At 42.5% G+C, this 16,821-nt stretch overlaps 1 protein-coding gene across 1 annotated transcript in view; it reads left to right on the forward strand.

The window, feature by feature from the left end:
- LOC124776098 (dehydrogenase/reductase SDR family member 11-like) overlaps window positions 1–16,821 on the forward strand; it is a 54,199-nt gene that overhangs the window by 5,702 nt on the left and 31,676 nt on the right. The window contains exons 2-3 of the mRNA XM_047250939.1: window positions 7,288–7,450; window positions 11,935–12,064. Of these exons, the coding sequence (XP_047106895.1) occupies window positions 7,288–7,450; window positions 11,935–12,064 (293 nt within the window). The remainder of the gene's footprint in view (window positions 1–7,287; window positions 7,451–11,934; window positions 12,065–16,821) is intronic.

Genomic DNA, 16,821 nt, shown 5'->3' on the forward strand with positions numbered 1-16,821 from the left:
GACTGTCTTCACTTAACGACCGAGAGCAGCGACGTTTGCGTTAGAGATGTCAGTGCTAACAGGCAAGTAACACTGCGAAAATCAATGTGGGCCGTACATCGAACGAATCCGTGAGGACATAGGGGCGAAATTTGGCGTTAATGGGCTGTGGCAGCAGACAAGGATAAGAGTGTCATTGCTAACTGCACGACACAGCCTGCAGCGGGGCTCTTGACCGTATCGTTTCTACCCTACACTGCTTATCAGATGAGTCTACATTTCAGTTGTTAAGATCTCATGGCAGGGTTCGAGTGTGGTGTAGACCTCTTGAAACCGTGGACTCAGGTTGTCAACAAGGATCTGTACAAGATGGTGATGGCTCCATAACGGAATGGACGGGGTCCAAAGGTCCAATTCAGCAGATAATTGACTGAAAATGGTTATATTTGCCTACTTGGTGACGATTTCCAGCTATTCACAGATTTCATGTTCCCGTGACAACGCGCCATGCTACCGGACTACATTTGTCTGTGATTGGTTTGAAGAACATTCTGGACAATTCGAACAAATGATTTGGCCACCCACATCGCCCGACATGAATCACATCGGATATTTATGAGACATAAACTAGAAATCAGTTCGTGTACGAAATCCTGCACAGACAACACTTTCGCAATTACGGACGGCTGAAGAGGCAGCATGGCTCAATATTTCTGCAGGGCACTTCCAACGACTTGCTGAGTCCATGCCACGTCGAATCACTGCACTATGCCATGCAAAAGTAGGTCCGACACGATGTTAGGAGGTATCCCATGACTTTCGTCACCTCAGGATATGTTAAAAACGTTCTCTAGATACCCCACAGTTTGTAGATACCCCACACTTTTGTGCTTGCTCAATCTATGCTTTTCAGATCTCAGAATGGAAACATAGTTTGGTGAACCCAGTAATAAGAACGAATGGTCTAGTAAGTGAGTTTCTTCTGTTTTCATATCAGTCTAGGTCGCCTCTCTCACTACCCCCTCCCCCACTCCCTAGTGAAATAATGTCGTTGACATATTTCTGTAGAGTAGTAGAAGAAAATGTTAAAAGATTTATTACAGGTGACACCAAACGGTAGACAATCAGTGCCGCTCTGCTTTAGCTGTAACACTGCATTTAAAAATCAAAGATATGAATGTGGAAACGAAAAATAATCAATAGAATCAAACGAACTTTTGATGTAAACTCGATACTGCATTCATTCTCTTTCGGTCAGTGGTACACATTACATCTCGGTGATGTTGGAAATAGTCACATCCACCTTTTTTCATCTGGAAGTATCTGGAGATAATTTTTAAGCGAGCAGGTGCCTCATTTACCTTTGTCGAATACTTGCAGGCCAGCCTGTCCTTCACGACCTAATGTAGTGTTGCAGTTGAAACCCACCAGCAGGCCGTGGTGGCCGAGCGGTTCTAGACGCTACAGTCTGGAACCGCGAGACCGCTACGGTCGCAGGTTCGCTACCTGCCTCGGGCATGGATGTGTGTGATGTCCTTAGGTTAGTTAGGTTTAAGTAGTTCTAAGTTCTAGGGGACTGATGATCTCAGCAGTTAAGTCCCATACTTCTCAGAGCTATTTGAAACCCACCTGCTTCACTGTTGACTGCATCGTGCACCAGTCCGCAATGAGACGGTGGAGACAGAATGACTGCTTGAACGAAAAGCGTTGCCTACTAAATATCTTTCATGTTGAATGTTTCCTTTAAATAATTTGTTTTCTTTGATTTGATTTGGATTTTGAAGAGCTGGCTTGTTGATTGATTGTAACTTGGCTGTTGTTTAGCTTTGTGCATTTCCAACTGCGAGAGAAACTAAATATATCTGCCTGCCCGAATGCAACATGAATCTGGCCCGGGTTTTCTAGTCTTTCTAAAAGAAATGTGCAAACTGATTAAATCCTGATATTTACAGTTAATATCTTTAATTAGTAGATTAAAACTGAAGAAACTGCAAAAAGGTGGGAATTTAAGGAGATGGGACCTGGATAAACTAAAAGAACCAGAGGTTGTACAGAGATTCAGGGAGAGCATAAGGGAGCAATTGACAGGAATGGGGGAAATAAATACAGTAGAAGAAGAATGGGTAGCTTTGAGGGATGAAGTAGTGAAGGCAGCAGAGGATCAAGTAGGTAAAAAGACGAGGGCTAGTAGAAATCCTTGGGTAACAGAAGAAATATTGAATTTAATTGATGAAAGGAGAAAATATAAAAATGCAGTAAGTGAAACAGGCAAAAAGGAATACAAACGTCTCAAAAATGAGATCGACAGGAAGTGCAAAATGGCTAAGCAGGGATGGCTAGAGGACAAATGTAAGGATGTAGAGGCTTGTCTCACTAGGGGTAAGATAGATACTGCCTACAGGAAAATTAAAGAGACCTTTGGAGATAAGAGAACGACTTGTATGAATATCAAGAGCTTGGATGGAAACCCAGTTCTAAGCAAAGAAGGGAAAGCAGAGAGGTGGAAGGAGTATATAGAGGGTCTATACAAGGGCGATGTACTTGAGGACAATATTATGGAAATGGAAGAGGATGTAGATGAAGATGAAATGGGAGATACGATACTGCGTGAAGAGTTTGACAGAGCACTGAAAGACCTGAGTCGAAACAAGGCCCCCGGAGTAGACAATATTCCATTGGAACTACTGAGGGCCGTGGGAGAGCCAGTCCTGACAAAACTCTACCATCTGGTGAGCAAGATGTATGAAACAGGCGAAATACCCTCAGACTTCAAGAAGAATATAATAATTCCAATCCCAAAGAAAGCAGGTGTTGACAGATGTGAAAATTACCGAACTATCAGCTTAATAAGTCACAGCTGCAAAATACTAACAAGAATTCTCTACAGACGAATGGAAAAACTAGTAGAAGCCAACCTCGGGGAAGATCAGTTTGGATTCCGTAGAAACACTGGAACACGTGAGGCAATACTGACCTTACGACTTATCTTAGAAGAAAGATTAAGGAAAGGCAAGCCTACGTTTCTAGCATTTGTAGACTTAGAGAAAGCTTTTGACAATGTTGACTGGAATACTCTCTTTCAAATTCTAAAGGTGGCAGGGGTAAAATACAGGGAGCGAAAGGCTATTTACAATTTGTACAGAAACCAGATGGCAGTTAAAAGAGTCGAGGGACATGAAAGGGAAGCAGTGGTTGGGAAGGGAGTAAGACAGGGTTGTAGCCTCTCCCCGATGTTGTTCAATCTGTATATTGAGCAAGCAGTAAAGGAAACAAAAGAAAAATTCGGAGTAGGTATTAAAATTCATGGAGAAGAAATAAAAACTTTGAGGTTCGCCGATGACATTGTAATTCTGTCAGAGACAGCAAAGGACTTGGAAGAGCAGTTGAATGGAATGGACAGTGTCTTGAAAGGAGGATATAAGATGAACGTCAACAAAAGCAAAACAAGGATAATGGAATGTAGTCTAATTAAGTCGGGTGATGCTGAGGGAATTAGATTAGGAAATGAGGCACTTAAAGTAGTTAAGGAGTTTTGCTATTTGGGGAGCAAAATAACTGATGATGGTCGAAGTAGAGAGGATATAAAATGTAGGCTGGCAATGGCAAGGAAAGCGTTCCTGAAGAAGAGAAATTTGTTAACATCCAGTATTGATTTAAGTGTCAGGAAGTCATTTCTGAAAGTATTCGTATGGAGTGTAGCCATGTATGGAAGTGAAACATGGACGATAAATAGTTTGGACAAGAAGAGAATAGAAGCTTTCGAAATGTGGTGCTATAGAAGAATGTTGAAGATTAGATGGGTAGATCACATAACTAATGAGGAAGTATTGAATAGGATTGGGGAGAAGAGAAGTTTGTGGCACAACTTGACCAGAAGAAGGGATCGGTTGGTAGGACATGTTCTGAGGCATCAAGGGATCACCAATTTAGTATTGGAGGGCAGCGTGGAGGGTAAAAATCGTAGAGGGAGACCAAGAGATGAATACACTAAGCAGATTCAGAAGGATGTAGGTTGCAGTAGGTACTGGGAGATGAAAAAGCTTGCACAGGATAGAGTAGCATGGAGAGCTGCATCAAACCAGTCTCAGGACTGAAGACCACAACAACAACAACATCTTTAATTAAACAAACTGGTCCCTATACGTTAATGACCTAGCTAATAATACTGTTTATGAAATTGACCCTGGGCGTAGATAATTCTGCAATGAAAATCTCGGTAATTTTTGAAGAATGATTGCCCATCGAAGTCGCGTGGTCCAAATGATACATATCGAACGTGCGATCCTAAATCGATCATGAGACTCTGGCGGCGAGCGTTATGATCAGTTATTTGTGATCGTCAATTTTATCTGTTTTCTGTCGTTCCCTTAGTTACTCAATATTACATACCTCCGCGAATTATTTCTGAGTTGCTAGGGAAACCTAGACGATTTATGTCGGTAGTGAGTGGGATGTCTGGTGTTCTTGACGTTTCTTCGGCTGATTCTCTCACTTGGAATAATCTGATTCCATGCTAATCCAGCGTAGAAAATTGTTTGACTTTTTGTCGCGAATGTCGACTACTACCTGACGAGGAAACGAGGGACTGTGCAGACTGGGGGTGCGAAGTTGAAACGTCCCCTTAGAAAAATTAATGAATGACTGTGCTGATAGACCCCCTTACATTATTTGATTTTCAAACAGCTGAGCAAAACTGAACGTACTCAGACATTTCTCTCTTTACCTATTAAGATCAACACTAAACTGACACACAATATTTTTAGCGCAACGCAATCTGACTTTCAATAATCCCTACAAAAGAATGGCCCTGACGAACATTAACCTATACCTTTCACAAATCACTTACCTCACAAAAATCATAGTTACTCGAACTACTGCAAAACAGCGAGCGCCATTACTGCCAGCTAAATAAAAGATTCAAACTACTGAAGGCACTAACTGCTGATAGGCATAGTTCGCAAATGAAAGATTTTGATAGAGAACAAACAATGTATTTACCTTAATAGTGTTCAAAAGTCATAATATATTGCAGTTCGTGACATCCAGTCTAACAAATTTATGGTCTCTGATGGACACACGTCCAGATCATCCGCTCTCAAATCTCCGCCATTTCTCTCCCCGCATCCACCACTGCTGGCGGCTCACCTCCAACTGCGCAATGCTACGCGCTGTTAACAGCCAACTGCCCAGCACTACAATAGCAAATTCCAACAATGCCACCTAGTCACAGACTGCACACAGCACAGCCAGTGATTTTCATAAAGAGCGCTACGTGGCGGTGGCGTTACCAATATAAGAACCTAAACAGCCTACTTACAAAGTGTGTAAAACTTCGTAAGAAGGGCTTCGATGCTGAAATACCGTTACAATTTCATTGAGAACAGTGCGGAAAACGACCGAGTTTCAGGAAGAATACATGGTTCGAGTCTTCTAAATTGTCCATACAGACCAGCGTAATTCTTCTATCTTGCTGGATTCGAGACTACACCTTGCAAGGAACAGCATCGGAAACTGAGTTATCTGCTAATACCGTGTGCGACTATTTCGGGTTTTGCAGAGAAGTGTGTTATGTGGTAGTGACGAACGACAGTCTACCGATTGGTGTACCGAGTGAAGTTGTTGAAGTGGACGAATCTCACATAGCAAGAAGGAAGAACCAGAGAAGGCGACCTTTAAAGAGTGAAATCGATCATATTTGGATATTTGATGGGATACAAAGAGAATCCCGAGAAAAGGTCACTTTAGTGCGTCTGATAAAACACTTTATACTGCCTGGTAGCAAAGTCATTACAGACTGGTTTAAGTCCTACAAGACACTCAGAGCAGAAGGATTCGACCACGACTTCGTCCACCACTCTGCAGAGTTCGTGTCTTTGGATGACCCCAGTGTCCACACGCAGAACTTCGAGCGGCTGTAGAAAACTGTGAAGTCTTCCATTAAAAGAGAAAGGCGTTCAGGACAGAGAGACGAACTATACTTGTTTCAGTATCTCTATTTCCACAAGTTGCATTTGCAGGAAAAAGTTAGTGCATGTGACACTCTACCCATATTCTTGCGTGATATTGACAGAGTTAACCCAGGCTATGGCAAAAAGGGAATTGATCCCGTAGCGTACACATCAAATGGACTTTCACATGACGACTACACCGACGACGAATAACGTAATTACAAGTATTTTTGTAACGCTCTTCTTTTGTCATTGCTGTAGGGACCACCGTAAACATACTCATAACGCCCGCCATCAGCGTCGCATTATCGATTTAGGATCACGCGTTCGATACGTATCGTTTGGACTACGCGACTTCGATAGGCAATCATTCTTGGAAATTACCAAAATCTCTTATTTCATAATGTAATTGCTTGGAAACAATGTGCTTGCTGCTCTGTGTGCGCCAGCTGCAAATTTTTAACTACAGTTGCTTTACTGAGAGCTTAGTTTAATGCTCCAGACAATCAGTAAACTATTTTAAACACATTATTGAGTGAGACACTCCTTTAAATAAAAATGACTTGGATTGAGGATGTGGACAGTGCTCTTTGGCGAAATATTCCTTTAACAAAGTGTTTTTAAAATATTTGGTATGTTATTAATTGTATGAGTGTTACAACACTCATTAACACTGAAAAGGGTAGCATTGATATCAAACTTTTACTCTCACAAATGTTAGACAAAGAATTGGTAAATATAAAAAATACCTTACAGTGAGAATTATACATCTCTAAAGAAAAATTTTAAGTTCTCTAATATGGATGTGTCATTCAGCAATAATTACAAGCTACGCGCGAACGCAGTGCCACATAAATAAAAAGTATTACCTTCGTTTCCTTCATACTATTTTCTAGTCTCAATACATCTCATTTCATTCTAAATCACTTACTGAATTTTTCTCCTCTGTACCACAATACTGAAACACAAATAATTTTACTTAAACATCTTCTCGCTGCCAAGCAGCGATGACAAAAACAAGCACATCTTCCAGTGACACAGCTACTCTGACCAAAGACTGCACGCCAATAATAAGCAATCCAAAATTGTCGCTTAGCATTTGAAACATCCAAAGTATGTACAAACTCCATAAATGCAAATAACAAACTTCCAATATACCTGTTTCAGTGTCATTGCCACTTTCAGGAGATGTAGTTTCGAGACTGTCTGTATTCGAACTGGCTATGTTTGAGTGGACGTGTCAATGTACGAGTACTTGGTTAAGGAGGGGGTTACGCTCGCCCATGACAAATACAGATAAGAAGTATCCGGTGAGTTCCTCGTAATCTCTATCAAGACGCCGCTGGTTCTCTTGTGACAGGAACTTGAGCTGAATGGCGCTCCCGGTAAACTTCACGCCATCGCCGGGGATGTGGGTGACGAAGGTAGCATCCTGTCTGTCTTCAAGTGGATTAAGGACAACCTAGGAGGTGTAGACGTCCTGATTAACAACGCTGGTACCTTTCCAGTCAACGAACCGATCGGTAAGGAAAATATATACATAACATTTCATATTTCTTAAAACATTGGTGTAAATGGCTGTATACACTTGTACTGGTGGATAAGAAACGGTACGGCACATCGGAATTGGTCAACACGCTGCCAATCATTTAAAAGGACTGATCTACTGCCAAGCTGTGCAATTAATATCTGTCAAACTGCACAAGAAGTCCCTAGACGTGTGGTGTACCTGTAAGTTAATGATCGGACAACTGATTTCGCTGAAAAAAATTATTCGGACAATACACACATAGACAAAATTCCAATAATGGAACGTAATAGAATTCAGTGTAGATCTAACAAAATAAATGACCGCTCGAAAAGGATGATCCAAGTTCTTGAGATGGTTGCAGTATTGAACTGTCTGTTCAACAGGAAGGAATTTTACATCGTCCTCATCACGTTCACTTAAGATTGGACAGTTAAATCAGTAAAACATTCCCAGTTGCCGTGGGCCCAATTCGAAATGAAATAGCGTGGCGTGGACTGTACTCGGTGATGAGTCAGGGTCATGGTGCGAACGGGACGTGAGCAATTCACTGTGAGAGAGACGCGGGACGGTCGTGCTACGATTTGATCAGAATAAGTCGTCTTCATCATATGAAGATACTGATGCACTACATGTTTTTTAACTCTTGAATGCTGAGCAGCGAAGAAGATACTGCGCATATCCATTCTGGTTGAAAAAAGGGAAGAGACGTGGTATATTCGACGTAATGAAAGAGCTGAACATGTATCCCAACCATTTCCAGAATTTTTACAGTGTTTCTGAAAGGCATTTCTATACTGTGCTACAGACAATGAAGGAAAGCATTCAGAGAAAAGCAACGAGACTAGAATGTTTTGATTATAATATTTGTTTTTCATTTGATTCTCATTTGAACGGAAGCGTAAATGTTGGTGATTTTCTGAGAGATGTTTGAAATATTAGGGCATTTTTCCAAAGTCTGATCATCGATAAATATTTCACTGCTGTAGACTAGAAATGACTAGCTATAGATCATAGTTTTCTACCATATGATACAGATTTTGCACTTATAGAGAGGAACTAAATATTCTTTCACCCAGAAAACTGAATTACAGATTTGTCAAATTATTGCAAAGAAGCCGAGAGACACTGGGAAAGAAATTAGCCGATAGATAACATTCCAGTTCTCCCTATCTCGTGTGATAAAATTCTGTCAGTAAAAAAAAGTACCGAGAAGAAAGCCTTACTTGAGATGTGACAGTACACATCAGGTGAAAAACGGAATTTCGATCAGCATGTACCAAGTGAATAGTGGATTTGCACGTCTGTCTGCCAAAACTCATTGATTGAGAGCGGTAAATGTAATGCTGTCTGCACCTGTTTAGTGTAATTGCAAGAGGAATAGTGTTAAATTTTTCCGTATTTTCTGCAGCTGCTAGTGCAGATTTCTGCAATAAGTAGCACAGGAAAAGCAGTGTGTTTCATCAGCACAACGTTGTAACTGCACAGTTTCAAAGTCCAGAAAAATAAAAAGAGAGTGATATTTTTTAAAATATATCTTAAGTAATTGTCTAATAACTGTTGTAGAAATATCGAAAATGGGGTTTTACCTCAAATACACTGCCTCCAGCAAGAAAGCCCAAATATGTAAGCATAAAATGCACAAGCAATTTGATAGGTATAAAATCATCTAGAATACAGAATACTTTAGTTATAGTAATAGCTAAATACCATTTCTCATCCATTGCTCGCTGGAACACACGCAATTTGTTCGACAATATATGAACGAAAAATGTTGCTGGATGTTTCATTGTTTTTGTAAGTTCCAGTTACGGGCTTCTAGGATTGTAGAGCGGACTGAGTACATAATACTCGTATTTTGAATCAGAACCCATGTGAGGAAACGTACCGATTCCGTGTTAAACCCATTTGAAAACGTGTTTGCTAGGTGGGTATGCAGCAGGGTACTCATGGTGGGGGGTGCTTGCATCAGATTGGCTGATGTCATTTGACGTCTATCCTATCTCTCTGACCTGGTTCGAGCCTCATTCACGTGCCTCTGAGTGTTAGAGCGACATGGTTGAATACACGTTGGCGAAGCACACGGTAATGGATGATCCTCTCGTAGTCTTTCTCACGAGCGTTACCCACAACATCTGACTCCATTGCATACCCTTTTCACCACAATTATGCAACGGCTTCGAGAAAGGGCACCTTCAGCGGGCGTGACTGTACTGCTCCAACGAGACGCCACGCACCCGAATTGGAAGAGGCCGTGATGCGTCACTTTGTTTTTTGTTTATTTGATTACTAACGAGCGGATTTGTAAATAATTGTGAAATGAGTGATGTATTGTGTCACGGCTAATAAATGACTTGTAAAAGTGGCCACGTTACCAACACGTTTTCAAACGGTTGTAGCACGGAAAGGTACATTTCTGGACATAAGTTCCAGTTCAAGCTATTATCTGCTCAGTCCGTTCTACAAATCGTAGATGTTTGTAACACGAATTTCCGAACACACGGTATAACTAACTCTGGCGCTGTATCTGCCATTCCATACTTCTAGTTTGAAAATTGAAGGAAGTCTCAACGCTGCATTAACTTGAAATGAGATTGTAGCCGACTTCATAAATCACTTACGGAAGAGAAAGATGAGCCACAAATTCGCATAGTGTGCAGCCAAAACGTCGAGTGTAGCGCGTCGTATCTCGTCACGGTCAAACGTGAAAAATATTACTTATTTACTCGGTACTGTAAATAGGTATCCTTCTCCCTCCACCGTTAAAAACATTTTCGATATGTTATCTATATTTGGCACGCAGCAAACTATGTCCTAAAACCCGCCGGCCGCGGTGGCCGTGCGGTTCTAGGCGCTTCAAGTCTGGAACCGCGGGACTGCTACGGTCGCAGGTTCGAATCCTGCCTCGGGCATGTATGTGTGTGATGTCCTTAGGTTAGTTAAGTTTAAGTAGTTCTAAGTTCTAGGGGACTGATGACCTAAGATGTTAAGTCCCATAGTGCTCAGAGCCATTTGAATCATAAAACCCACCAAATGTGAACTCGCCAGCGACTGTAAATACGCCTGGTAGTTTACTTATTTGCGAAATATTACAATAACTATGGGGAATAATGGAAATACACGTAAAACCTGTTCATTATCGTGCTACGATGTCGGTGTATGTCGAAATATATTTGATGAAGAGTTTTCTCAAAATCGAATGAGAAAGACGGAGAACACGCGCGAATCCCAAAACAGTGTTTTTTCTTTCATTTTTACGCGAAAAACGAAGCTTAAGGGAAAAACACGAAGTCGGGATAACAGAATTACTTCGATGTTTGTATACCATTATACCATTACGCACAGATATTTCTGCTACACTGTGTGTTAATAAATGATTATGGGGGTTTTAACGCTTTATAACATTTATTATATTAAACTTACAGTTATAAATAATATGTCAAATGAAAGAGCGACTCAAACAGTTTTACCAAGAACCTTATAAATGTTCAATGTGAGCACCATTTGTCACACGGCACACATCAAGTCTATAGCCGAGTTCTTCCCAAACGTTGATAAGTGTGTCTTCAGTGATTGTAGCAACAGCTGCTTCAGTCCGGTTTCTTCATTCAGGGAGGTCTGCTGGTAGCGGAGGCAAGTACACACGATCCTTGATGAAGCCCCAAAGGAAAAAAAAAACCGCATGGCGTTAGATCGGGTGAACGTGGAGGCCATGCAAAGCAAGCCCTGTCATTGGGCCCCTTGCGGCCTATCCAGCGTTTGTGCCATAGACTTGGTGTGTGCCGTGTGACAAATGGTGCTCACATTGAACATTTATAAGGTTCTTGGTAAAACTGTATGAGTCGCAAGTTGAATGTAATAATTATTATAAAGCATTAAAACCCCGATATTCATTTATGAACACTCTGTATAATAGACTCGTAAAACGTCTCTTGAGATATTCCCGGAATTGCCAGAGTAGTGCACCTTACTACTTTTATTCTTAGGAAACGGCGATGTAAAAAATGTTCTGTATATGTCAAACCCTGGTTCGATGTAAGAGGTGGCCTGATGGGCATAATCAGAGCAGGTAAAATAAACAAATACAATAATTATGAAGCACGGAGGAACGTGCAGCCATATGAACAGACGATGGACCAACCATTTACTTTGCTGCATTCCAAAACATAAGCATGGACTGAGAAGACAATCTTGTGAAAGGTCGGTTTACGAAACCAGAAAACGCTAGTGAGCAACACACATGTACACAGCTGAAGCCTGAATTGCAAGAAGAGATCATGGCAGTTGTTCGCTGCTTCGTCAACACGGCAAACTGCTGTATAAATTTTAATAAATAACCACGCATGAGCAAAAGCTGAATATGTGCAAAATTTTAAATGGGCGCATGATACATGCAAAACTCTCAAAAATTTCTATTTATCAAAATTCTTCCAAAAACGTACTGATTACCAATGTTAAATTTCTTTTTCTGACAATCAGATGGCAAGACAGAAGACTGGAAGAGCATCCTGGACGTGAACGTGCTGGGTCTGAGCATCTGCACCAGGGAGGCCGTGCAGGACATGCTGGGCAGGGGCGTCGACGACGGCTTCATCATCCACATCAACAGGTGGGTTACTCCAACCCTACTGCAAAGTGGGATCACCTGCATTCAGGACGATATAGTGGCATCTGTCCAAAGTGATATAGCCTGTTAACAGCCTTTAGGTGTCAAGTGAATTCAACAGCCATATCTGCTTTTGTTGTTGTTGTTGTTGTTGTTGTTGTTGGGGATCTTCATTCCTTACACTGAGTTGCTGCGTCTCTCCACGACAGTCTATTGTGCGCAAGTGCCATCAACTCTGAGTAACTATTACAACCTGTATCAATTTGAACCTGCTTACTGTAGTCTGGTGTTTGCCCCCTTCTACATTTTTTACCGTTTACAGTTCCTTCAGCTACCACACTGACAATTCCTTAGCGCAATTGGATGTGGTCTAGCAAGCAATCCCTCCCTTTACTCAATTTGTTTTTTGCGCCCATTAAATATCCCAGTGGTCATCAACTGTCCATGCACAAGAACCAATAGAGACGTTGTGGGGTGGTGCTTGGAGTCGCTTATGTACTGATATTATTAATTACTGATAACCAACGTAAAGTAGTATGTTATGAAGCCCCAATTGACTAGCCATGGAATGGACATGACATGCTGGCCACCGGTCCTCCAGGACAGATCATAAAAAGTCGGAAGTACTCGGAATACTTCGTGTCGACTATTCTCCTTTTCATATTGCTGCGACCCTCAGAGACTCGAAAGTTGTCACACTATAATTGCCTGTTGTGGTGTTGTTTTTTATGGTGTTGTCTGTGTGAGTTGATGATTAATGGTCCAAATGGTTCAAATGGCCCTGAGCACTATGCGACTTAACTTCTGAGGTTATCAGTCGCCTAGAACTTAGAACTAATTAAACCTAACTAACCGAAGGACATCACACACATCCATGCCCCAGGCAGGATTCGAACCTGCGACCGTAGCGGTCGCTCGGCTCAGACTGTAGCGCCTAGAACCGCACGGCCACTCCGGCCGGCTGATGATTAATTGCTTAATGATAGTACACTACTGGCCATTAAAATTGCTACACCAAGATGAATTGCAGATGTAAACGGGTATTCATTGAACAAATATATTATACTAGAACTGACTCGTGATTATATTTTCACGCAATTTGGGTGCGTAGGTCCTGAGAAGTCAGTACCCAGAACAATCACCTACGGCCGTAATAACGGCGTTGATACGTCTGGGCATAGAGTCAAACAGAGTTTGGATGGCGTGTACAGGTACAGCTGCCCATGCAGTTTCATCACGATACCACAGTTCATCAACAGTAGCGACTGGTGTATTGTGACGAGCCAGTTGCTCGGCCACCATTGACCAGACGTTTTCAATTGGTGAGACATCTGGAGAATGTGCTGGCCAGGGCAGCAGTCTAACATTTTCTGTATCCAGAACCACCCGTGCAGGACCTGCAACATGCGGTCGTGCATTATCCTGCTGAAATGTAGGGTTTCGCAGGGATCGAATGAAGGGTAAAGCCGCGTGTCGTAACACATCTGAAATGTAACGTCCACTGTTCAAAGTGCCGTCAATGCGAACAAGAGGTGACCGAGACGTGTAACCAATGGCACCCCACACCATCACGCCGGGTGATACGCCAGTATGGCGATGACGAATACACGCTTCCATTGAGCGTTCACCGCGATGTCGACAAACACGGATGCGACCATCATGATGCTGTAAACAGAACCTGGATTCATCCGAAAAAATGACGTTTTGCCATTCGTGCACCCAGGTTCGTCGTCTGTGATGCAGCGCCAAGGGTAACCGCAGCCATGGCCTCCGAGCCGATAGTCCATGCTGCTGCAAACGTAGCCGAACTGTTCGTGCAGATGGTTTTTGTCTTGCAAACGACCCCATCTGTTGATTCAGGGATCGAGACGTGGTTGCACGAACCTTCACAGTCATGCGGATAAGATGCCTGTCATCTCGACTGCTAGTGATACGAGGCCGTTGGGATCCAGCACGGCGTTCCGTGTTACCCTCCTGAACCCACAGATTACATATTCTGCTAACAGTCATTGGATCTCGACCAACGCGAGCAGCAATGTCGCGATACGATAAGCCGCAATCGCAACAGGCTGCAATCCGACCTTTATCAAAGACGGAAACGTGATGGTACGCATTCCTCCTCCTTGAACGAGGTATCACAACAACGTTTCACCAGGCAACGCCGGCCAACTGCTGTTAGTGTATGAGAAATCGGTTGGAAACTTTCCTCATGTCAACACGTTGTAGGTGTCGCCACCGTCAACCTTGTGTGAATGCTCTGAAAAGCTAATCATTTGCATATCGCAGCATTTTCATCCTGTCGGTTAAATTTCGCGTCTGTAGCACGTCATCTTTGTGGTGTAGCAATTTTAATGTCCAGTAGTGTAATTTGACTTATATATGAAAGCATTATGCAATCTGACACCAGATCACAAATGTTTACCGAATGTTCTGAATGTCTTTTTCTTCTACTCCTTGCTTTGTATTATAACAGCCTTAATTTAATTTCATATCCCTTCCTACAAATATGTACCATATTTAAAGGTGGCTGTCTCTACAATGTGCAATCAGGAATCCATTATACTTCCTTCTGAAATTTATACACTTACGTTCAGAAAAAAAAACAAAAAAAAAAAAGAACAGAACACTCTGAAGGACCAGAGATAGGACGTTCACATTTACAGGAAATGTAAGTTAGGATGTCCTGCAGAAACGATTACAATTTGAAGGCGCGGGTTGAAGGTCAGTATCGATATCGTGGCGCAACACCACTCACCGTTAAAATGTGCCTGAGGCTCTGGTTGTCGCTATAAACTGAAGGTAATGCATCAGTGTGACTTAAGCAGACATATGCTCGGACCTTACCGTGAAATCAGTGACTTTGGCAGCTGCGGCTCTTGCAGGACGAAGTGTTTTAGCAGTGCAACGGATATTTGCACAATGGTTCACGGAAGGCCGTGCAACACGACCGACGAGGTGGGTCAGCTCGCATCGCACCATGCGGACCACCCTCCCCCCCCCCCCCCCCCCCTCACCGAGAAGATCGACACCTCATCCAAATGGAATTGTAGGACATATCTGCGTCCTCCTCTGCCGTGGCGCAACAGTGGAACAGTGTAACACATCATATACTATCAGGGCTGACAGTCCGTCGCCGGTTATTACGGCATGGGTTACGTGCTCGTCATCCACTTTTCCACCTACCTTTGACGACTGTGCAGAAACGTGCTATACGGCAATGGTGTGTGGTACGACGTCACTGGGGACAGGAATGGCACCAGATAGCGTTTCTGGACGAATCCAGGTTCTGTTTGTTTGAAAATGATGGCCCCATTTTGTTTCGCAGCAGTGGGAGCTGTATTCGCCCAAGACATACAGTGCCAAGTAAAGGCCTTATGGTGTGGGGTGCTGTTTGGTACATCCACAAATCACAGTTGGTGCATGTCCAAGGCACTGTGATCGATGTGACCTACGTGAAAGACACCCAGTGACTCGTAGCCATGCCCTTTCTGCACAACACCCCAGACGCCATTTTTCAGCAAAACATTGCACGACCACATGTTGCTGTACGAACATACGTCTTTTTGGTATCACAGGACGTCAGCCTTTCATCCTGGCCCAGCAGATCACCCGACTTGTTGCCAATCGTAAATGTGTGGGATATGGTGAAACGAAGTGTGCAGTACTGTGAAACAATGCCAAGCATCACAGGTGAACTTTGGAACCAGGTGAATGCAGCATAGATGACTATACCACAGGACGCCATTGATGCCTTATACGCATTGATGCCATCACATATGGTACAAGTTATCAGGGCTCATGACGAACCTGGTGCCTATTAGACACATGCTGAACCTGAACTCCTAATAATTTCTGCAGAACATACTAATGTACATGTCCTGTGAATATGAACGTCCTATCTCTGGTCATTCAAGGCATTCTGTTTTTTTTTCTGACCATGTACCACAGCAGCTGTTCGGTATGAGTTGCGCACATCTGTGACTTGTAAGTTCTGGAAGGGAAACAATGAAACACTTTCCCTCGCACATCGTATAACCCCAAAGTGGCCACGCTAATTACCCATCTGCTTCTGAGGTGAGCAGTCAAATGTTCTTACTGTTATCTCTTGGCCAAATTCTTCAACATCAACTAAAATATAGCACATGTTAAAAATTACTGCCTCTTTAAGTATTTTTTTTACTGACCAGGAAAACGACCCTCTGAAGTTGACGTTTTTGAATTAGCTGCTAGATGCATACCATTATTAAGTATAGCCAACGACAGAAGGGCCACACTAAAACTTGATTCAGACTGCATGCGAAGCATAGGCTTTGTCGATCACTAAAGTATCTGATTTGCCCATCCGGTTTTCAGCGGTTTTAAATAGCACAACAACCTAAAAGTCTGTATTGTCTTCGTGTCTATACTGTTTATCATCGACGTTTTACATCTGTACAAGACTGTACTCATGATAAACGCAAAAGATTCCTTTACACAGTTATGTTTTTCAGGAACACTTGGCTCCTGGACCTGTGCAGGGTGTAATGGGTATTAAGTGCAAATATTTTAATATGTGGTACCTTAACATGTACACACGTCAGTGTGATGCTTGCTTATTTCTGTGTCGAACAGTCTTCCCACAAACATGTCACAAAATTTACTACCTGATGCTTTATGCATGGACGTACTACAACACTAATGAACAATGCCTGTCAGTACAGACTACTCTGTTTTGCATCCACGTGTCCACGCTTCAAGACTTGACCTGCTGCCCAGGCGAA

Source organism: Schistocerca piceifrons, chromosome 2, assembly GCF_021461385.2.
Source record: "Schistocerca piceifrons isolate TAMUIC-IGC-003096 chromosome 2, iqSchPice1.1, whole genome shotgun sequence".
Lineage (NCBI taxonomy): Eukaryota > Metazoa > Arthropoda > Insecta > Orthoptera > Acrididae > Schistocerca > Schistocerca piceifrons.